This window comes from Parus major, chromosome 8 (genome assembly GCF_001522545.3).
Source record: "Parus major isolate Abel chromosome 8, Parus_major1.1, whole genome shotgun sequence".
Lineage (NCBI taxonomy): Eukaryota > Metazoa > Chordata > Aves > Passeriformes > Paridae > Parus > Parus major.
The window spans coordinates 27905445-27930173 of record NC_031777.1 but is presented as its reverse complement, the minus strand read 5'-3'; the positions used below and the strand labels follow the sequence as shown (position 1 = coordinate 27930173).

Sequence of the window (24729 nt, the reverse complement as noted above, 5' to 3'; positions counted from 1 at the left end):
CCAGGCAGGATCATGGAGCTGTCAGGATCACTGTGCCCTCCCTTTTCAGAGCCTCCCCCACCTCATGCCCTGACCAAAGGGTGCTAATGCTAAATCAAAGTCCTGAGTACTTTCACAGGATGCAGACCCTTGAATATCATCTGGGAGCCTGGGATTTATCCTCTTGAAGGTAGAGTTGGGCCAGGTGACAGGACTGTTTATATTGCAAGATCTGTGGGGTGGGAGTTGTTCTTCTGTTACATAATTCAGAGTTAGACAGCAAAATCTGACTGAAAGGCCAAAGGAAGAAGATTTAAGATGCCATTTATCAATTATCCTCTGGCAAGTCCTTGCACTACTCCTCTTTTTGCTTTCTTTAAGTCAGTCATAGCACCTCCCTACTGTATAATGCAAGGAATACATATATAATGCTCTAACAATAGCTGTCAGGCAGGAATCCTAACTAGGGAGAAACAGAACACACAAATAAAAACAACTGTATCTGATGGGAAGGTATCTTCATTTCCAGAGAGACTAAAACTATCCTGTGGCCAGTTTTCATCTGAGAATACATTTTGCACAGATTCCACTCCACAGACTGCAATGGAAATAACTGTGAGCTGCACTGAACTGGGCATGATTTTAAATAAATAATACTGGCCCTCACTTCTCACAAGGATCAACAAAAGCCCTTCACCTGTGTTGGTCATTTTAATCCAGATTTTTAAGGGGTTCTCACAGAGGGTTTTGTTTTCAAAGAATTTTATTTCAAAGAATTATTCAAAGAATTATTGGAAGTGTATTTCACAGGAACTCCAGCAATCATATTTATACTCCAAAATGATATTTTGCAGCAACACACTGTATCTGTGAATTCCACTGCTCACGGGAACAACTGTGTTCAGGAATGCACAATGGAGGCAGGAGATAGGTTCAAGATGTTTTGGGGCTGGCTGAATTACAGACAGATGTACATAACAGCAGGTCCAGTCAGAATGAATTAAAGCAGAAATGTACACAAGAAAATAGACAAAATCATACTGTTATAATTAACATACCTTGCAGTGACACCTGTGGCTTTCCAAGATAAGAAATCCGGAAGATCAAAGAAGTAGCCAACCTTCTTCCATGATTCTGGCAAGTTCTAATAAAAATATGTTTAGAAGGCCAGATATTAGAGCTCATGCATGGTCATGTCATTGTTTTAAAGCTATTAAAATTCTGATATTTAGGAAAAAACTACTGTTTTTTTTAACTCATTGTTCTGATCATCCAGTCAGCTCTTCTCTCTGATTTACAATCTGGAGTACTGAGCCCTTCCCCCAGCACAGACTGATCATAAGCAAAGTTCCCCATGAAGAGTTCATGGAGGCACAAGTTTCAGATCAATAACCTGGGGTGTCTCTGTTCCCCATCAGCTGCTCAATGTCAGAGCAGTTTCAAAGTCAACAACTTTATCAAAAAAATATTTGCCTGAAAAATGTTCTGTTTCCTAAAATAAGCCGTTTAAGATTTTAAAATGTTTAAAATTAAAGATTTAAAATGTAAGATTTGTTAATTAGAAGCATAGGAAGGAAACAAAGAGCTCTGTGAGTGCAGAAACCAAGCTTGCAGATCATGTGGCTTTCTGAAAAGCTATACAACAGTCCCAAACTCCTAAAAAACTCTTCTACCAAGATAGATCATTTATAAGGAGTTTCCATCACTGTTCTCTGCAGAGAGATGATGGTCCAGAAAGCAAGAAGACTCTCAGAAAAGGCTGGTCATAACACCTGGGCCAGGCTCTATTCCTTGTTTCCACCTCCAAAGCTCAGTCTGATTTCAGCTGATGTTAGCATGGCATATTCTCAAAACTACTTTTCCCCAATCTCCACACCACCCACAGATACCAGACCATGATGAATGGGAAGAGTTTCCCCAGGAGTAATGTTGTATCCAGTGTGACAGACAGTGAGCATCACTGTCCTGCAAAGCAATCCCAGTGATCACCTCTGACCTCAGTACATTAACATAGGTAGAGAATATCAAAACTAAAAAGCACACAAGGGTCACAAATCAAACTTCCATAGGAGGATAAGATTGCTTGAAAAACCTCCACCAGCTTCTTAAATAATTGAAAAGTGTAAAATTTTCTCACTTAAGATCAGCTCCTGCACTAGAAACACAAGTCCTTGATGGGGTCTTTCTGGAACAGAAAATAATTCCATTCAGTGTCAAGAATGTACAGGCTGAATTAAAAGATAACATGATTCCATTTTAGAGAAATAGTATTTTGCTCTTGAAATTCTTCCCTGCAAGGGTGGTGATGGCCTGGCACAGGTTGTCCAGAGCAGCTGTGGCTGCCCCATCCCTGAAGTGTCCAAGGCCAGGTTGGATGGGGCTTGGAGCAGCCTGGGACAGTGGAAGGTGTTCCTGCCCATGGCAGGGGGAGAATGGGATGGGCTTTAAGGTCCCTTCCAACCCAAATCATCCTGTGATTCTATGATTCCATAGTATAATTTAGATACTCTGTGATATTAAACCAAAATCTTACAAGTCCAGAAATTTGCTAAAACGGAATCTGTGAATTGGAGAACCTAAGGTGCAACTGGGTAAGTACAAAAAAAGCAAAATTTTGTTTAGTTTTGAGTCATGCCAAGAATCTGTCTTAAAGCTTTTTGAGTTTAGACCTTGAAAAGGTTCTACAACTTACTGGGTTTCTATTGAGTTCAAAAAATAAATGGTCTGATTACAACTTTTTCATAAAAGACACAACCTTTGGATGTCTATTCCTGACCACTCAGCTTTAGCTCACCTCCCAGATATATGTGGTTGCTACTCACATCAAATTTAACTTCCTGTATGAATGCCAAGTTGCTCCACAGTTTAGCTCAAAGATCATTCAGCCTGATTATTTTGATAAGAGAAGCCATTACATGTTGTTAACACACCTGAGAGCCTTCAAGAATCAACAGGAGTAGTCTGGCTACTTTAATCAGAAAAGAAATTGGATTAAGAATAACTATCCTCTTCAAATAAATCTGTTTCATCAAATATACTCCTTGGATCCTTATTCTATTACTTCAAGAATTCCCAAAAGCCACAAGTTAGTGACACTCAAAATACTTTGTTTCATGAACATCCAAATGATTCATTTTTTGCCATCTTGATGCTGTGTCATCGTTAATTAGTACAGACAAAAAAAAATCATAGCACGCCCTGATGCATTTTCCAAACAAATTTAAAGTCTCCATGTTTTCGACACTCACTGAAGTTAATTCAAATTTATTTTCACCCAGTCAGGAGTCTGTGACCACATTAAAAGGATTGTGGAAAAGATCCAGGAACGTTCCCAATGCTGTATTCACATCCTGCAACTCACCCTCCAAACTCACTTGCAAAGGAACTCACAATCTTTCTGCTTTCCAGAGGTACTTATGGGCTGCTCTATCTTCATCTCTCTCTCTGTGATTGCTTTGGGTTGCTTTAACAGCTACACCTCCACAGAATAATGTTTTGAGATTGTTACAGGCCATCAAATACTTGAGGTCAAAGAGTTTAAGAATTATGTAGAGCAACGTATTTTAATCTTCCTAGGCGAGAAGGGAAAATGAGGGATTTCTTCATTGGACTGAAAATACACAAATAGGGTGTCTTTTTCTAAATTACAGAAAACAAATTGTGTGAAAGGAAGAAAAGGAACAATGCAATACTTAATGCACACACTGACAGGGATCTAAAACCTCACATCCCATGCCCTGCTTCAACTCAAAGCAAGGATTTACAACTTGGATCTCCCACACTTCACACTGGATGCCAAGCCATGTGACAGAGCTATTCCCAGACACCCAAGATAGGCCATGAGCAGAAATTCTATCCTTGCCACAGCCATGGCTGCAAACTGATCAATTTTGTCACAACCTGCACTCTAACTGGTAAAAGATTATCTGACTGAATTATCAGAGTCAGGAACACAGGGAGAGGAGGGGCTTGGAAAGTAAACTCTTGGAGTAAGGCTGCTGCTGAAGGGGGAGAAAACTGCCTGCACCACGCAGACACTGCTGCAGGCATCCTTAAATCCCTGAGGCATCCCAGGCATGGCACCACAGGCAGGCAAGCACCAGAGCTCAGGCCAGAAAGGGCTGCAGAGGACAGAGCAGACACATGGAATCAGAGCTGGAGAAGCTGGAAGAAGGCAGGGAGGACAGTGTGTGCCTGCTGGGAGCCTTGTCCCACTGCAGAGGAGAGGAGACACAGTGGGGACAGCCCAAGCAGGACATGCTCAGAGGTGCAGGTGCTTCAAATCTCCCAGCTGTGAGTGCTGTTTCTAAACAGCACTTCTGCTTGATCAGCAACTGCAGCTAAAATCCAGACTCAGTCTGAAGTACAACTTATTGCTTGCGTGTCTGCACTGTGTATGGATTGTGATAACACAGAGTGTTGAAACATTTATAAACAATTCTAAACAAGAGTTCAGTTCCAAACTCAACAGCCTGGAGTCATTCTCATTTAACACAGAATTTATTATTCATTTTAATGGAAAAATATTCAGTCACATTCAACAAGACAAAAAGCCAGCTGCAAGGGCAGCAAGCAATGAAGAAGACACGCACCAGCAAAGGAGCTGCTGCCAAGCTAATGCCACTACATCCACTATCCTTCCCCCCACTGCCAGGGAAAGAGGTTTTAATGGTTTCTGCAAATGATCCCACTGGCAGCTGCAAGTCACGTGTGTACAGAAGGAAGAAGGATGATGGATCAAACAGCAGCTCTAACTGAGGATGTCAACTGTGACATACAGGAAGATCACTGATTGCCAGAAAAAAAAACTACTCACTGACTATTGATTTTAGTTATTAATGCCAGAGGAATGACATGGTAAACAGTAGCTCCATGGTTTGGGTTTTTTTTCCTAAAGAGGGGCCCTTCTTCGCTCTTAAATATGAAATTAAGAGCAGAGCTGTGAAAACAGAGTATGAAAGACTGCACTTCATTTAGAGGCAGTTACCAAGCAAATACCTACCCCCAGTCCAACATCCCGCACCCACTTAAAATAAACAATAAAGTTCAGCATCTCTGATTTAATGAGACTAGTATTTTTTAGAAATAGCTGGTTTGTAATGTCATTAGTATGAGGAAAACATAACATGCATCCTTTCATTTTGGCACAAGCTATGAAAACATTTTCAGCCAGAAATTAGTAAACAACATTTTTTTCTTCTGCTATCTCTAGGGAAAAAAAATACTAACAAGCTAATTCTGGAGCTGGATAACTCTTCCCTGCAGTTCTTGCACTGCTGTGTTTGAGCTGTGTTCTCACTGCTCTAACACTGGTTTGCCACAGCATCGATATCTGTACAGTTGTGTTGTACTGACAAATTCCTGCAGCAAAATAATGTACTCACATTTTCAGCTCACATACCCTGAAGCCTCCAGTCTCTAGTTACATCTCTATGCTGTGTAGGAAGATGAAATGTTAAAAGAGAAAGCATTTTATGGAAAAGAAAGTCAAAACTAAGGAGATGAGAGTAACTTGTGACTTGGAAGAACACCTGTAGCAGCACTCCACAAATAAATACAAGAGGAGAGAAAGAAGAAAGTTACAAGAGATAAGGACCAGTATCTGCTCCTTGTGCAGTGGTGTCAGCTCATTTTTCTCACTGAGTGAGGTCATTGGCAGCTTCAGTTCCAGGAACAAGGTGATGGAAATGGAAAAAGCACAATTAGGTCATTATTGAATCCCAGACTGGTTTGGGTTGGAAGGGATCTTAAAGCTCATCCAGTTCCACCCCCTGTCATGGGCAGGGACACCTTCCACTATCCCAGGTTGCTCCTGTCCTCCTGGCCTTGGACATTTTCAGGGATGGGGCAGCCACAGCTTCTCTGGGCAATAGACTCAGCACCCTTACTTACAGGGAAGAATTTCTTCCCAGCTAATGCTGCTCTCTACCAGTGTGAAACCATTCCCCCTTGTCCTGTCACTCCAGGCCCTTGTCCAAAGTCCCTCTCCAACTGTCTTGTAAGTCACCTTCATCCTTTCCTCCTTCTCCTTCCTCTTCATTACTTCCAACCAATTCACATTAAATTTGCAAAGTCATATTTTTTAGAAATACTTTTAATTGCTTAGATGAAAATTCGTCAAAGCACAGAAATTCCCCTTGCCTTTGAGAGACACCCTAATCACTCACAACTTACCAGCAGTGCTGATTAGACCCATGTCAGACCCTTCCTCACAGAGATCAGGTTTGCAAATACTGTTTTTAGGAGACCCCAGGGCAAAACATGAGACAAGAATATCTCCTAATGTGGCCTTCCAGACCCAGGTTAGCACCACGGAAAGGGAGAGGGAGGCTTTGGTAACAATGTACACACGATTTGGTGTAACTACACACCAAGCATAATTTAGTATCAGCACTTTAAATAACTTCCTTCCAAAAGTGCATCTAGTAATCACTGAAATTTATATTTTATTTACTTTCTCTTTATTATTTAACTTCTGTTTTATTATTTCACTTCAGATGTAAAGCAGTACTTTCCCCCACTGCACAATCTCTGCAAAACCCACACCAATGCAAGCAGCTGTGGAATGTGCACAGCACCAATCCCAGGCAAAGATGTACAGAGGGAAAACAGCAAAAACATTTAATAGCAGAAACATTAAATTCCTGGGGAGTTCAAAATAAGGTCCAGAGAATTCAAAGCAAAAGTCAACAGTGATTCTTCATATATTAGGGTGTATGTGCTGACCTGGAGCATGACTGTGCAAAGTGTCTGGCTGTGGGTTTTGCTCTGCTTTGTTTTCTTCACAAACATCCCTGTGTTGCAGGCATGTCAAGCTTTCTTATCAAAAACTTTCCAGAAACATGATGCCAACCAAAGGAACAAAGGCTCAGAGTAGCTTCTGGATACACCTTGGTTTAGCCAGTTTTGATCATGGTCAGACATAGGAGAATGTGCCGAATCCACTGTTTTTGTTTTAACTTCTTGGGATGCTGTCAGGTATGTGACAACATTAGGGAGGAATATTGAGAAAGGAATAAAGAAGAAGAGGAAAAAAATAACCCACCTCACTACACTCAATAGTCAGGAAAGCTGGAGAGACCAAAACCACAATCACAGCCAGGCACAGTGTGGGGAACACTGTGTAAAACTTTCCCAGGCAGTAACCAGGTCAAACCAGGTACAGTGCACTCATTTTCTGAACACCAGTTATCATAATTAAGTAGAAGCACAATGGGAATTTCAGTTTCAACTTTACAAAGCCCTCAGATAGTCAAAAAGGATAGAATAAAGCTAAAATGTGTCTATCTGCTAATCTTGCAATTCTCCCATGGGATTTGAAAACTAAGCTTCCTTTTTGCCAGCTTGTGCATTATCACTAGCTTAAGAAATAATCCTGTAGTCAGAATATAAAGTATATTTTCCCTGTGGTGTGTGAGCTAGATCAAAATCTCACTCTGCCATTGGGAAATACACTAAACACAGAAAATAAAGATGATACAACTCAAAAAACAGGAAGAACACATTAAATACCATTCTGTTTTTTTCCTAACCACACCTGTAACACCTGTGTCACAGTTTATTGATATATAAAATATTGATAACAAAGAATCTGAAGAGACTTAAATAATTTATATTTGTAGCCCACTTCAAGACAACTGAGAAACAACACTTTCCACTGAGAAACAACAGATGTGGAAACTGCTGTTGTAGGTTTCATCTGAACAACCTGACTTTAAAAGTTGTAAAATTCGCCTTCCTTGGCAAAAAGTGAGGACACTTGCATTAGATGAGGCTGTGTTTGAGTTCTTAGAGCTTGACTCTTTGCTGACAGCCCTGATGTCAGGTAAGCCATGAATGCATTGCTCTGCCTGGCACTGAAAAGAAATCCTCCCTCTTCATTTAATTCCTTTCCCCCTCCTACTTTGCAAGGAGTACAGAAGCAGTAAAACCACTCACACCTCTCCAGAGCTGAAAGGTTTAGGTAAATCTCAGCAGATTACAGCCCCCTCCAGGATGAGTGTTACTGCTCCTGAGCAGCTGAGGTGCTTCTGTGGGTGCTGAGGTGCCCCAGTTAAGCAGGGCAAGTTTAAGCAGTTTAATGGTGAGTCATGCCCAGAGCACTCAGAGCACAGGAATTGTCATGTGGGTAGCTCAGCAGGCAGACACTGAGGTAAAAAGCCCTCTCTTAAGGACAATAATCTCCTTAGCTGGTATGTCAGGAGCTGAAAAGGGACAGGTGAGCAAGCCCTGTTCTGTACCACCCTTCTGCCAGGAAATCCCTGCTGCTGGCTGGCACCTGGGCTCAGGAGAATCCTGTGTCCCACCCACTGGCTCAGGGAGGGAACAAGCCCTGCAATGCTCTCCCCTTTACACCACAGCAATCGTGCACAGGGCTTTGAGGTCACAGCAGACTCACACCTCCACGTGACCACATTTGGCCACCCCATAATCTGGATTTCCTGAGCAGCCAGGTACTGATATCCCAGACCTTGCAATATAAAAATGCTTTAAATGCAAAGGATTCATTTAATGTTTTTACAGCTTACATTTTATTATTTATAAAATGACTGATGTATGAGAAGGGAAGAACTAGGAGATGGATAGTCATATATTATTATCAACATTCATTACCCTCTATTATTATTAATCTGTCACTACCTGCTTCTACCAGTTAATTCCTTTGACTTTCCCCAATCTGCACCTTGTTACAATATAATGTCTCATGTCTGTAAGGACAGAATTTGGCTGCTTGAAACTGGAAGCAAGTAATTTACATTTGGGCTTTGTTAAAATGGCAGTGAGCATCACTGAGGCCAAATGTAAAAGGCCAGGCTGGAGGAGGTTATAGAAATTTCAAGTGGCAAGTGTCCTTCCTTTTACCTGACAGTTGTTATGAAGAGGCCATAGATCATTGTAACACATCAAATTTAAAGACAGGAGACAGAGGCAGAGCTCCACATTACACACAGGGCACCTTCCCTCTACACATGGTTTATTCCTGCTGATGGGACAGAACTAAACTGAAACTGGAAGTGGAGAGTTCCTCTACCAGCAGCCAAGGCCATCACACCCTGCACTGCTGGATGCCCCAAAGGCACTCCTCTGGCACTCCAGGCTCCAGCTGGAGTAGGAAATACACCTCCATAACTAAATCCTAGGATACTTCATTTATTATCTGTACCTCTATTTGTATGTATACCTAATCTTAGATAAGGAAGACGTATGGAATGTTTCTCTCAGGAAACACTCAATTTCAATAAAATCAAATATATTTCTACAAAATTGAGAGGAAGAAAGAACCTTAACAGGTTTAAATCACAGCTTAAGTCTGACCTTATTCTGCACACCTTGGTGCTCAATGCTAAGACTGAAGACTTTTGTTTTAGAAATCCCATTCTCAGGAATTAACAAAGGCACAAATCACTAGTAGAAATGTACCAGTGTTAAATGTACTCACTTCCTTTATCCAGAGCAATTTAGGTGGCTGCATTTCCACAGACATGGCTCCCCCCACATAGTTCAGAACTCTGTGCTGGGTTGCATTGATGCACTTGACTTGGCTCGCTGCACGATGGTCCATCCACATGATCACATTCCTATGGTTCTGTCCTTGGGGGAAAAACAGAAAAAAAACTTATTTTAGCTCTGGTTTAACCCCAGCTCAACACTGTAAGTTACTAGGCTCTAAACTGCTTCACACTTTCACTTCTACACTGAAAACTCAAATTCTTTTTGTGTTAATGATTCACAGTGGGTATCCAAAAGTAAAATTTTAGCCCTCTGAGCCAACTTTAGGACATGCTGAGCACTGAGAATGCTGTCTGAAACCAGTCTGGCTTGTGAGCATCCAGGAACTGTGAAACACCACAGTCTCTTTTATTTCATTCAAAGAGCCCAAACTTACTGACAAAGTACACATATTTAGTTAAAACAACAAAGGAACATTTTGGTGACCAAAAACTAAAAATGTGACAAGATCTGAACAATTATGTCATGAATTGAAATTAACTCAATCAGCTACAGGGATTCTCCTTCCTCTTCTATGGTTACGAGAAGAACCATCCCTAATTCCTTTCCGAAATACTGTTTCAAGGGGGATAATTTGCTGAAATGCTTTTATTTTGGATGTGCAAGGAAAAAGCATTTGGCAAGTCTGCATCACACACAAATGAGAACAAGAAGCAAAGAACATTTTATCCAAATTAACCTCCAGAGGACCTGCCAGACAGAGAGAACAGTAATCCAGGTGACACTGCAGATTCCTCTCTGGCTAAGTACACTGCACACTCCACAGCACAGCCAATTGAGCATCATCTTGAAAACACAGTCCAAAACAAGGCAGAAGTGTGAGGCACATCAGTATTTCTAAAATGGATTGAAATACAACTCAGAACTGTGAAACTGCCTGAAACACCACCAGTGCAAGACTCTTCACAGCATTACAGTATTGAGTGAATTCTTGTCTTGTTGTTTAGCACCACCACTGTGTAAACTCAAAGTTCTTGGGGATATCAGAGCACAAAAAATGAGAACTGAATTTGACTCATTAGACCCAAAATAACCCCAGACATCATTAGGCATTGAACAGATTGTAAGAGACTCTCAAACTGAAAAATAAATAATCTGATCTAAATTTAGAGAAGGACATTTTGGGGGCAAAGCTGTTTTTTTGAGAATGATAGGAGGAGATGACAAACACATCTGAGAATAGAAGGGGAGCATACACAGAATTATGATTATGTCTTTGTAACTGCTGATATAACACACACCTAATCTTAAGTGGAATTCACTGGGTAAAAGAAGTGCAGCACAGGCTTTTTGTGATTCTTCTGAATCATCTACCCAAAAATTAACGAAAACTTCCCCAGATTTTTAGATAAAGGTCACAGACTGCTTCTGATGTTTAGCACTGTCCTAGACAAAGAAAGAACACTAGTATAATACAATACAGAAACTGAACTTGCCTGCAGCTCCATAACAGAGCAAACAGTTAGACTACACTAACATTTTTAACATTCCTTTAGCCAGTGAGCAGTACAGTCTGAAGGAGAAGAAAACATGCCGAAAAGAAAAATGAGCATGGATTTCCCTACGAAGCAATTTCTCAGCACCAAGATGAATGAATGTCATCTTAGGATGCCAAATATTTAACCAAAGTAAGTAATTCTCATCTCAGATTTAATTTTGCAGTAAAATTAAAACAATAAAACCAGGGGAAAAAATCCTCTTATAAAAAAGAGTTTGTGTCATCTCCATCTCCAAGAGTCAGCCCCACCACTTGGCATTTGTAGGACAAGGAAAGTTCCCTCCCATCAGTGGTAAAACTCACACAGCAGCACCACGTTTTGTGTGGAGCCATACCTTCAGAGTTGACTGCCAAAGGCTGCAACTGTTTATCCACCACAACAAGGGAACAGGTAGCATCAAAACCAAGCCCTCGGATCTGGCTGGCATCCACTCCACGGACAACTTCCTGAAAATACACGAAACACACAGGAATACAAGTATATCCATGCATGTGCAAGTGCCATGTGATCTATTGGATACACAAAAGGAGCTACAAGTTAGCTCAAACTCTGAAATTTCCTAAATTCAGTGTTTTTTAAAACTTCAAATCATAAGCCCATCAAATTACCAGAACTTCTTTGTGTTTCAAATCCAAATTCAGAGTCTTTATCCACAGTCCTGGATAAAAGTAGGAAGCACAAAAATATCAGTAAAAAAAGGCAGCAGAAAACTTGCAATGTCAATTTTCTCTCTTTTCTAAAGCTCAGAGCTGAGCTGGATATGAAATACAGACCAGGATTAGGACCAAGTGTTTCCATCAGTTACTTCACTGAATTCCTGCCTGTGGAAGCAACAATCTTCCAGAATTGCTATGGTAAAATTGTGTTTGTCTTGCAATACTGAACGGTCCCAAAACTAAAGTTGGTCAAAACCTGTAGCCTTGATAACACCTCTGCAATGCACACCTCTGTTCAGCTACCAAGAGCATGAACAGCACACTTTTTGGAAGGTTTTCAAAATAAAAAAAAAACCTAACCATTGCCCCAAAATGCCTGAACCTCATGGCTTCCAGCAGCACTGGAAAAAAAAACACAACACCCTCAAGAATTAAGTGCCAAATGAGGTTGCAAGACACCTAAAATGTAGTACGGTAATAAATTGCCACTTCTCAGCAACAATAAAAATATCATTATTTTAATTAGTACTATAAGGAAAGACTTTCAGTAGACTTGCAGAGTGCCAGTCTCTTACTGGCTCTGTAAAACTGCAGTTTCTGAGACCATTTTATTGCTTAAATATAAGAGATTGCATTTACAGAGGTCCAGAGCAAGAACAAAGCCACTCAGAGAAAAATCAAATAAGCAGAGGAAGACTTGTCCTGCTTTAACATCAAGCTGTTTTTCCCTATCAATCCTGCCACTCCCTTCTTTTCCTTCCATCCACTCACCCCCTCTGCTCCATCTCAGGGCATTTCTGCAGAGCCAAGCTCATTAATGATTGAAAAGGCTGATCAATAACAAGACAATGGGTGAACAGTCCATCTGCAAATTACCAAGTGAATCATGAATATTTAAAAAGCCAACCTTAGAACATGCAGAAGGCAAGGGCTGTAGTGAGGAAGACGAAATGGCCCTGTGTGCACTGCAAGCAAGGTCTCTAATTTACCTTTATCTCCAGCATGTACAGGCAGAGCCCTGGATCAGAAGGTACAAATTTTCCCCTGTAGTAAAGTCTATTTCAATCTGGTTTTATGTTTGATACTATCCACAGATATTTATTTTGGTCTTATAATACTGGAACCTCTTATAACGAGGATAAAAAGTGTTACTTTAGGGGCCATCCACAAACCACATTTCAATTTCTCTACAATAAATACTCCTTTATGACCCCAGAGCAGCCCAAAGCAGATCTCAAGATATATGCACTGCCAGGTTCAGAGCAACCTTGACTCCTCCAAGAACTGTCTTGTGGGCATAGCATACACCAGCTAAACAAAGCTCACAGATGTGAGACTTGAAGACAGTGGGTAAATCCTCCCTCTGCAGTAACAGCACAAAATGTCTCTGATTCTATTTGCAGTTGTAACGTGGGTTTTTCACTCTGGCCCTCAAATCCTCACCAGTAAAACAGATATTTGTGAGGCTGCATCAGTCTCAAGGTGCTCTAATGCCCAAGGGTGGTCACAAGTTACTCAGCACAAACAGACCCGAATGGAAGTGACAGGCATGGGGACTGCAGGACCGTGAACATTCAAAATTTACAGAACCACCTGCAACACAAATCCTTTATTTTGTCCTTGCCCACCTTTGTGACAGAGCAGCAGGCAGCCCAGATGTCTGCAGAGGATTGCTCATAGTGGTCTGGCCGGGGCTCCCAAATCTGGATGGGGTGCTCTGCATGTGCCACCACCGTCCCAAACCCGTCCACCAGAGCTGCGCGAACGCTGGCTGAGCCCACGTCAACTCCAACGTAGTATTTCACTGCAGTCTGCTTCTCACCTGGCATTTTTAATAAAACCTGCTGAAGGAAAAGAAAAAAAAGGGGTTAAAAGCAGATAAAATGACTGATGGAAAAAGTGCCAAGAGCTGCTGCCTCCCATCAAGCCAAACATCCCATCTGTGGTGCGATGCTGGTAACTATAAAGTAACTATGTGACAATCAGGTACATGTTACCCAGATGAAAAAAAGAATAAATAAAGTTTCCACGAGCTCTCTACCATCAATTCACACAGCTTTAAAGACTCAGAAAATAATTTTCTGAAAGTGTGTTGAGCTATGAGAGCATGGTGTGAAATCTCTGCCTACTCTGACATCCTACAAGAACAAAGTGAGGTTAAGTTAATTGATTTAATTATTCACAATGAGTTGCTTATTTCACTATATTAAGTTTAACTATTTGACATTTAATACAGTGACAAATACACTGTTCCTAATTTCTCACAGCTTGTTCTTAATTAATAGTTAACATTTACATTTTAATCAAGCTGTGAGAATGCTAAGAGCTGATAGAAGCATTTGAAACGTCAGACAAGTACCACGTTTAATGCTTGTATGAACCTTTTACATCTCTGAAACACATGAAACTCAGCTGACACATAGCTTCTGATATTCAGAAAATGAATGGATAAATTGGTATTTAAAACACATGGTATTTACAGAGCATCAAAATGGCTCTACTTAAAAACAGCCCACTTCTCCTAAAGAAGTGACCTGGATAATTTCTGGATATGGCAGATGGGGTGGTTAGAGGGAGGAATATAGACAAAGGGGGAAAGTCCTGATTAACCAAATATGATTATTCACATTTAAAATTAATTTTTTCTCTTAATAATAACACTGAGTGCAGGTCAAGATCCACAGGCACAATGTATGTGTCTGTCACATCCACGGCTGGCTTGTAACCACTGCTGCTGATGGATATCACAAATCTACAATCATTGAGGGTTAGAGGCAGCAGGTGAAATAGAGAAGAAAAAAAGAAGCCCCCTATCTCGGGAAATTCTGGATAATAATTCATTAGGAGAAAGTTTAATTTGCACTGAAAATGGCATAAAACAATGTCATGGCTGAAGAAACCAACTGAGGCTTCCCTTCCTCCCACCCCTTAAACAGCTGATGGAAACGTGGTCAGTCTGTGGAGTTCTGTTATCACACAATCGTTTTTTCCTGCTTCAGTCTGGCACTTTATGCCCAGACCCCACTGCTGGGTCCAGGGTCCATGGTTTTGTTCTTTGCTTGGCCAGCACAAGGGAGTTGTGACCCTGGTACAGACCAACGCAGTCACCACACCGCACTCTGCCCACACTGTGCAGGGTCACCAGAGTAGCTGCACAGATCATCAGCTTCTAATACTGTCAAAAAGTAGAAAAAACTCCAAGCTACAGAGCATATTGTGGTCCTGCTGGAAATCCTGGCTGCTGCCTGCCAGCATGCTGGTTCTGCCCAGCAGATTAGGTGCAACACGCACTAATCTCGTTAAGCAAGGTCATGTGTCCAAGCGATGAGCAATCAGCTAAAAATAATGGTGTGCCATGAGTCTAACACCTAGGAATATTGGCAAGAAAGCCAGCTTTATTTTCTTGGCCCTGGCTCTGTGACCTGGTCAGAGGAACAAAAGCCAATCCCTCTGCCAGAGAGGACAACTCTGCTGCTACGGGTGATTAATACTGCATCTGTCACCTGCGGGTGACAGCACTCAGCTTCTCCCTCTTAGCCCTCAGCTGGAAAAGCAGTTTTAAGACATTCTTTCCAACATGGTATTTACTTCTTCATTTTGCAATCCACCTCCCCAAAGCTCCAAAGGCTGGCTGCAGGTGCTGCAAGTTCCTTGTGAGAAATTTTACTACAAAGGCATTGCATAATACTGTTCCTGATACTATCTCACGAATTTCCCTGTTTTTCCCCTATTTCGGCTCTGCCTTTAGCTGCTGACTCACAAAAAGTTGAGAATAAACCACAAGCTGCAAACCAGATTCTTTTTTTTTTTAAACACAGGCAAATCCTTCTTACTTGCTTTTCACAAAATACAAATAGCAAAAGGGGTATTTTATATCCTGCCTCCTGCTCACACACAATATTACTCCAAATTTCTCTTCCTTGTATGGCAGCCTTGATTTTAGCTCATTAATGTGTTTTTGCTACTTAGAGAACAAGCTTAGCAGATGTTAGAGAATTAAGCTCACAGTACCTCCTACTCAGCACTTGAAATTATGGCTTTGCATTGGATTCTTCCCACAAACATTTGGAACCTGGAACCCAATCTGCCCATGTAATGTTTACTTTCCTTTTTTCTCCTTACTAAGCAACCAGGATGTGCCTGTGTGAGTGACTGGGCAGGAAGCAGAGTTTGTTTGTGTGCTTGAGCAGTGCATATCAACCTTTGCACATCCACCAGTTTATTGCTGTCAGTCAGTGGGAACAGGAAAGAGTTAAGTGACAGTACAAAACCAAGAACCCCAAACTTGTTTTAATTGGTCTCTTTCTGAACAAAGCTCACCTAGATGCACAAAGCAGCACTCAATATCTCATTAAAAAAAAAAAAAAGGCTAAAAGTAAATATTAATCCTTTCTCAAGAACAGCAAGCACTAAGTTACAGAGGCTGTTCAAAGTAAAGTGTCTCTGCAACAGGATCTGATCTGCTTGCAAAAACATAATTTGATGCCAAGGGTTTTTTTGGAATACCAAACACTTGCTATGCCACCTACTTATCAACCCCATCCACAAAAAGCACTGTCATCTCCCGGTCATAAATGTCAGCAATTATGGACTCTGCCCAAGGGTATTTCTTGAGAACCTAAGAACTCAGCAGAGAAGCTGATGGAAAATATTTAGCCAAAGTACAGTGATAAGAATTTTAAAGAGGAATGTTGTCATTCTATTTTGTTTCCAAAAGTTTCCTTTGGTACAAGAGGAAGCTCCAAATCAGAGCTGAAAGAACTCTTTAATGGAGTTCAGGGGTAGCAGAAGGTCCCTGCACAAGCTTCTTGCTTTGGAATTTGTACACCAAACTTCATTGCCATGTGAAAAGAAAGCTGTTGTGCAAATAAAACTGTTTGGATTTTTTTATCTGCTGGATTCTTAGCTTCTGCAGGCAATACAATCATAAGGAAAAATGAACCAGAAAAATTACTGAAATAAAATGTCCTGAAAGTCCAGTCAGACAGGTCAGTTCATCAAGCACAATATTCCTAACATGACACCAAAACATTTTATGCATGGATGATGCATGTTCATGGACTTCCAAGGGGTGGAAGGCAGTGGAGATAGTACCTTCTAAATCTCTGAAGTATCTAAACTCAGGAAGCCTGGCTCCTTGCAGACAAGAAAAAAAGGCCTCCAGAACTTCAATACAGCCTTGTCTGTCCACTGCAGAATTCAAGCCTCATATTTTCAACTTATTATCTGAACTTGCAAACACAAGGAGAGGGGGAGAGGAAAAAAGCAAAATTAAAAGACATGTCCAGCTTGACCGTGTTAATCCATGACTGTAACTGCTAAGTGAGGACAAGAAGCCAAAATTCCCTCCAAGTACTAAACCAGCAATGGCCTCTTTCCCTGCAAATCACAGCAGGGAGAGAATGGCTTTTCAAACAAGCATTTATGATCAAAAAGCTACAGCATATGATAAATATTTATATGGCCCATTAAAGAATAGTCTGTATAAATATTATTCAAAATGTGCATGCTGGAAACCACAGACTTCCCAGTTTATCCTTATACAAATGTGTTAGTTTTCCCACATATGCAATGAAGAAAGAAAAAGGAGGGGTGAAACTCAGTTGCAAAAATATTAAAAATTTTTAAAAATTCCTTAACATTATTTACTTTAATTTAAAAGGAATGGCTAAGTAACAAGATGAGTTTTTCATGAGCACTGTTAGACTTCTCTGTCCTACTTCACCTCACGGTTATTGAGCTGCCAGGACCTACCTTTCTGTTAAAGCCACGGGGCAGGAGGGGCTGTACTCTCACATCAACACAGGCCCAAGCTCGGCACAAACTTTCAGCAGCAGCAATTTAGACTTTGTGGTGTTGTGTGCTTCAACACAAGGAATTAGGAAGGACTGGTGTGTCTGTTTTAAACTTTGATCTTTGGAACGCTGTGGGCTGCCCAGACCCAGTGATTGTGGATAAACTGTGTGTTTTTAGTAGTGCAGCTGTGATTTCCTATGGGTTACCAAGAAAAAGATTAACAGGATCAAATTAGGCTCCATAAGCTTTGTGTGAAAAGATCCAAACATACTAAAGGAAAGCTGCTTTTCAACTGTAGAAAGGACATAAAGCAAAACAAGCCCTTTTGACATTATACTGGAAATTCAGCACTTTGTTGGCTTGCTAGAGTTAAGTAACCAATACAAGTGGTGGTGGTAGAGTGGCAGTATCTCCTTGAAGACAGTGAACTCCCTTTCCTCTTCCAGCTTCTTTAATTCCTGTTGGAATGTGGAAAGAGAAAGAAGGCACATGTCTGTGTGGGAGAGCAGGAGCAGATGGGGAATTCTAACGCTGTGGTGAAGGGCAATACTAATATAGAAAATATCCTTAAATGCCCAAGGGACTATGCTATAACTATCAACAAGCATTTATTTTTCAGCTACCCCACAGCAAACAAAACAAACACAAGGAACAAAAGCACTCCTCACCTCCCCTTTTCCCTTCCCCAAACAGTCTTAGGAATATGAGGACTGTGTTAACAGTAACAAAACTGGAATAAATGAAAATGGAGCTAGAAATAAATAAAAATGAAGCATGAAAAACATGCTTCTTCACTGAAAACCAAACACCTCTAGATTCTTTCATCAGTTCTCTGGTACATTCTGTGAAGGCTTCTCACATCTTACAAGGAGAAACAGTTTCAAATAGTGGAAGATTTCTGTAGTAGGATCCAACCCTGACTCCACTCCTATAAAATTTAGATTGTTCCATCCAAACCTTCCTAACTCTCCCTCTGACATTGTAATGCAGTGTCAATAAATCCCAGCATGGGCAGGACTGAAAATATTCTACTATTTTCTAGAATCTCCTTTTCTCTCTATAAATAATTCACCATGTACTAATTTGCTGTAATGTCTCTCCAGACCTTTTTTCTTCCCCTTGCTTTCAGTGTCCAAGACAAAGTCATTACTTCATTGCTGCCCTCTGCCCTCTAATTCTGTCTTTTGGATTTTAAATATTTTCAGGCCAAACTACTTCCACCTGCTCTGATAAAAAGCAAGGCATATTTGGGTTTATCCTGGTGTAACCAGTAAGTGGAGAACTGAAAATGACTAAATTATTCTAAAAAATTAGATCCAAAAACTATTTCTTTTCAGCTTCTACTGCCTACATAGTTCTCTCACTCAGGAACAGCAGAAGGATGTCAGCATGACCAGTGTCAGTAAATACCAAGCTCTTACACGTACAATAAAGTTGATTTTCTCTATATTCTGCTTGAGAAGAGCTTGTACTAAACAGAAGAATTTTCTGCTCTCCTTCCAGTTCCTGTCTCCAGCTCACACAGGCAGACACAGCCTGTGGTACTGATGATCAAATAGGAGCAATGGCATTCTGGCTCCTGATTAAAGAGCAGAGCATGGCTGTGCTGGGTCAGATGAAAGATCCAATTAGCCCAGGATCCTCCACAAACAGCAGAAGCCGTAAGAAAAGCATATGCCTGCCCTTTTCATCCAGCAGTACTTCCCCAGGACACCTTTCGTCCTGCTATCTATAGTAAAGGCACTTCCTGAGCCAGAAATTTTATCTTTAGGATTAGCAGACCTTGAAGGCTTTTTCCTCTCTAAATTTGTTTGTGCTCTTTCTGAATCCAGGGAAACTTTCTTAACTGCAAACCACTGTGGTAACGAGTTATAAAATTCTGTGTAAGCAATGCAAGAAAAAGACCTTTGGTTTGTTCTGAGCGTGCCACCTGCTAGTTTTGTTTGATGTGTCTGAGTTCCTGAGCCAGAGAAGACATTAAGCAATTGCTGTGTATTTACTTTCTCCATGCAGTCATGATTCCATTGCATTTTGAATCACCCCAAAGGCCTCACTGCAGCTATCCACAGACCATGGGTGTTGAGCTGAACTCACAATCTGTACACGGTCAGGTAAAACAAAAAGCATTTTCCTGCTCCGAGTGCTCATGGATGTGGCAGTAACACAAGTACCACAACACACTATGCAGTAGTTAGTACTAATAAACAGCAAGAAATAATGCCAAGGCCACATTAAGCCACATTTCCAAGATATTGCTCGGAGATGCTGCAGGAGGAAAACAATGTGTTGGTGTCAGCTGAGAGGTGCTGCTCAGGAGCACGGAACTGGCCAGGGATTCCCAGCTTCAGGCAGGTCCCAAAACACTGGCCTCACAACAGAGGGATCCAGGAGCTCCTTCCAACTACATGCTTGGAGAAGACTTGGGACTACTGCTCACTCTGGTTTTCCCTGGCTCTGCTGAGGTTGCTGCATGCCCTGAAGGGCTCTGCATCAGCACAAGCCCCATGCAGAGCACACCCGGCTGCCCTGCTGCTCCCTGACCTGTAACTCTGCCACACAAAGGAAACAAGTGCAGCTCCCCCTGCTCCAGAGCTCACCTAACCCCGGGAACAGCAGGAAACAGCTGCGGAGAGGAGCTCTCAGGAAATAGGAAGGCTGAGAAAAGGGCTATATCAGATGAGAAGACACAGCCTTCTGGGGAAAACCAACAGCTCCAATTCCCTCCGGAGCTCTCTGGGCCCTGCTGGGCCTGGGCCATCACTTCCAAAGCAGGGTCTGATCCTGCATCATCAGTGGCAACCTCCCAGCCATTATCAGGAGTTCAGGACTAAACCCTGACGCTCATGAACATCACAGGTGCACTCACACAGCAGCAGGATTTTGAACACTTGCCAAAACCTCCAATTTGTCCAGCAGAGGAAATGTTGATCAGTTAATGCCAGGACACAATTCCCAGGCAGGAAAACCTAAGGAATAAGGGGATGTATAGCAGCACCCCTTCTTTTCCCCAGCCTGGCAATGGCAGTGGATACAACCCATGCACACCACACTCCTGAGATCCATTCCCTGCTCTGACGCTGCAGCTGCACACATCCCCAAAGGCTGTGCTAATGACCTGGCAGACAGACGTGTCCCAAATGACACTGCAGAATGCCTGAAGCCCTGAAAGAAGACACTATCTTGTTTACATTGACTGAGGGGGAAAAAATGCCATCTAATTATTACATAAATTCTGGCTGTAGCAGCTTCATGACTAGTTGAAAAGAGGTAACAGGCTCCAAAATGACTGATGGACCCAAGTGTTTGGATTCACCAGCTTATCAATCTAATGCTAAAGAAGATCTTTCATATCCCTGTGTCTCTTCTATCACTTTAACCTACCTGTGATGGACAGAGAGAATAATCTCTACTCTTCGCCTGTAAAATTGATTCATGTACTGTGACTTTTTTATTTTTTCCACTCTATGCTATGATGAAAACAGAGAAACAATTAAAAAACCCTGAGCAACCAACAAAACACATACCACAAAAAAGCAGTATAACATAAATACAGCCTAGCACAATAACATGAATTTGAAAAATATCAGTTTAAGTTATAAAATGTAATTTGGAGGAGAATGCAATTCAAAAGGCAGAATTACAATTCACATAAAAGCTTTAAACTGCACTGCTGCAGCAAACCAGCCTTGGCACGAGGAGCCTCCATGCAGGGTACATGGGTAAATACAGCCATTATGCCACAATAGATACAAATTAACCAACCTAGGGTAACGCTGATATTCTATCTTTAATCCCATCTTTAGATTCTGGTGCTACATCACGGTTGAATCTGGCACTAACCCTGTGATTACATATCAGCAGATCAGTATAAAAATAATTTGTTCTGAGTTCACAGTTTTATGAAATGATAAAACATCAAAATTAGCATTCTGGCTGAAATCCACTGCATTTCCCATCAAGGCTTACACATTTAAGCAACATCTGAACCAACTGCCTATAATTACTCCTGGCAGATACTGGAGCACTTAGGCCAGCAGTAGATGCAACAGTGAAATAAATTTTTAAAGACATGCTGCAAACCACTTCAAGATGCTCAGCCCAGAAGCAAACATGTGTCCATAAGCCCAATACACGGTTTATTTTACAGGATTTGTTCACTCTTGCATAGTAAAAGCCTGAGAAGAATGACAGCCCCATGTAATCTGTCAGTTTAAAATTAAACATTTATTTGGGCTGCAATTCCAAAAATACTCACCCCGAAGTTCCTGTCACAACTACTTAAGAGGAAGTGGGGTTGCATATTAGCTTAGGTTAAAAGAAACACTAATTCTGCACAAAACCAGTTATTTATTTATTCAAAAGAACCAACAGTTTAAAATGATAATTTAACTGAGAAACACAGAATGGAGTAATAGAAATGGCTAAGAATACACATAAAAATTTCCTAACATAGAACTAGTTTATTTAGTCTCTCCTGACACTATAAATTTATTTCTGCCACGATTCTTATCGCTGGGAACAGCTGTCCCTAAAGCAATCAATTTTCTCTGCATTCATGCTCCCATCCCAGACACCCTTCCCAGGAAAAAAGAAGTGTCTCTTTTTTTTTAATATATGCTCATGTACATTCCTGAATGAAAGGGACCATTAGCACTACAGAGCCCTTAAAATTTCATTATTTTTGTATTATATTTAAATACACTTAGAATAAAGTTGACCTCAACTACTTAAGGAAATGGTCTTCCAGGATAAGAGAATACATGAGAATGAAATACAAGACCACCTTCCCAACAATGTGTCTGCTTATTACTTTCTAAAAACTTCTGAGATGACCGAGCCCTCTCCTCTACTTCCCTGGAATTTGTTTCGTAAGTGTTCTCCAGAGAAGAGCACTGGTGCTAAGTTTATTAAACTTCCTAACAAATCCCAGGCACCTCAGCAGGGAAGGAATCTGCCAAGTTACCAGTTCCTCACTGGTGCAGAGCCTGGCACCAGCGAGGAACACAGCAGTGTTGGAAGGTCTGGAGCCAAGCACGAGTAAATTCCAGCAGGTTCCTGGGGTGTGCTCTGTGCCAGCCCAGGAGCTGCTCGGGATCACAGGCACATGACAAGGAGACAGGGCTGTGAAGGTGCCAGAAAGGGGAGCTGCACAAGGATGAGGGAGGCAGTGGTGGCAGCAGGACACCAGTGCCAGCAGCCCCTGTGCCAGAGAGATGAGACTGGAGACTACATTTATGGAAATCTCCTGGGGATATGGAGAATTAGACAAGTTAGTGACTGATGTGTGTATCCCACCAGTGCAGGACAGGTCACCTAAGTGCTGCCCTTTCACAGAATCACAGAATAAGCAGAGCTGGAAAAGAAACTCAAGGATCATGGAGTCCAACTCCTGGACCTGCACAGGACCCCAAGAGTCACACCATGTGCCCAAAAGCATTGTCCAAATGCTGCCTTGAGCTCTAGCAGCTTTGGTTCTATGCCCCTTCGAGGGGAGCCTGTTCCAGCACCCAACCACCCTCTGGGGGAAAGCTTTTTCCTACTATCCAACCTCAACCTCCCCTGACACAAGTTCAGACTCTCTCACGTCCTGTCACTGAACACCACCAAGAAATCAGTGTGTGCCTCTCCTTTTTCCCTCACCAGGAAGCTGTATTTGAAGCACATGGGAAGGCAGCTGGGATAAAGGTGATCCAAGAGAACAGGAGGGTGGGAGGATCCCACCCCAGCCCTGGGCATCCTCAAATGCCTCCTCTGGCACTGGACACCCCGGCCTGCCTGGGGGCTGTCAAGGGCATCCCCACTCCCACTGAATTACAGTGGGAGTTACATATGTAACTGTACCGTAGAGAACTGTGCCGTGCGGTAGAGAAACGTCAGTAGGAGGCAATTTGGGACAGCCAGAAGGACGTAAATCCCATCGGCTACACGAAAAGCAGGCTCTGAGCTGATTTGGAGCGATGTGACCGCTCAGCCCACGCACGGCCGGGGCGCGCCGCACGGGGCCCGCGGCCGCGGCGAGGGGCTCCCTGAGGAAGGAGGCGGCGCTGATGATTAAACAACAACACGAACGCGAGACTTCCTTTTAGAGCAGCATATCTGAGCCCTAACGGAGGAGGACGGGATCCTCCGGGCGTCACGGCGGAGAAAGGGCAGGGACAGGGAAAAGGACAGGGGCGGGGGCGGGAGCTGCCGCCGCGCTGAGGCGGCGCGCTCCCCTCACGGGCGGCCGCGCTGAGGGGCCGGGGGCCGCCGTGCCCTGGCCGTCATTTACTCGTGTACCCGTCACTTACTTGTGCCCCTGGCACTGCCGGGGCCGGCACAGCCCGGCGGGGACGTCCCCTGAACCCACCGCTGCCGGGAAAGCCGCCGGGGCCGGCCGCGCCTGCGCCGGGAGGGGGCGGGCAGGGAAGCGGCGGCCCCGCCGGAGGCTGAGGGGCAGCGGCGGCTCGGGATGGGATCGCCTTTCCCCCGCGGCTGAACCGGGAGCCGGCGCGGGTTTGGTGCGGGTTGTTAAACGGCTGAGAAATCGTATTTCCCTGCCCCGCTGCCCCGTACACGGCTGCGAAATATCGGGGGTCACAAAAGCGGTGCAGGAGCCACCTGGAGACCACTAAGAACGTATACAGTATAGAAGAATAAATATATAAAAACATACAGGCGAATAAATACGTAGAAACATATAGAAGAATAAATAAACGGGAGGGAATGTCAGGGCTCAGGACATCTCTCACCGTAAGCCTCCTTAAATGTCATGTAAATGTTCCTTAAATGAGTAAAACAGGGCTGCAGCCCCTGAGTTTGGTTTTCTGCGTGGGGTCGCTCTGAGAGTTTTACCTGAAAAGCTGGAGAATTGCTGATGTGAGGAAGAAAACCCTGGGTTTAGTTAAGGTTTGCTTAAAATGGAGAGAGGATGGGGCCTTAAAATGGAGAGAGGAGTGGGATGCCTTCAGATGCATCCCTGGAAAACAGAGAAATCACAGAATCAGTGAGGTTGGAAATGAGCTCTCAGACCATCGAGTCCAACCCATGGGGCATCCATGGCTGAGCACTCCATGGTTTGGGACCAGATCCCACCACACCCCTGCATGACCCCCCTCAACCCACACAGGGAGGAGCGGATGGCAGCCCTCACATTCCCATCACGTCCAAACATTTCTGGCCCCAAGGAGCCACCAGGGATTTTTCCCGTTACCCCCCAAATGTTCTACAACAGGAAATCTTGCAGCAAAAAAAACGTTCTTTTGCAACATTTCCAGAGTATTCCCACTTCGTCCTGAGCAGAAATGCTG

At 42.6% G+C, this 24729-nt stretch overlaps 1 protein-coding gene across 6 annotated transcripts in view; it reads right to left on the bottom strand.

Moving 5' to 3' along the window:
• Positions 1-24729, bottom strand: part of FGGY (FGGY carbohydrate kinase domain containing) — a 202668-nt gene that overhangs the window by 101945 nt on the left and 75994 nt on the right. Inside the window, exons 1-5 of one of the 6 annotated variants that reach the window (XM_015635972.3) lie at positions 23731-23826; positions 13273-13488; positions 11323-11434; positions 9419-9570; positions 1038-1123 (exon numbers count right to left, since the gene is read on the bottom strand). In XM_015635972.3, the coding sequence (XP_015491458.1) occupies positions 1038-1123; positions 9419-9570; positions 11323-11434; positions 13273-13473 (551 nt within the window). In that variant the 5' untranslated portion in view covers positions 13474-13488; positions 23731-23826. Of the gene's footprint in view, positions 1-1037; positions 1124-9418; positions 9571-11322; positions 11435-13272; positions 13489-17398; positions 17534-23730; positions 23827-24729 lie in introns of those variants that run through there. The other 5 variants (XM_015635971.3, XM_015635966.3, XM_015635967.3 and 2 more) reach the window with 5 other exon arrangements.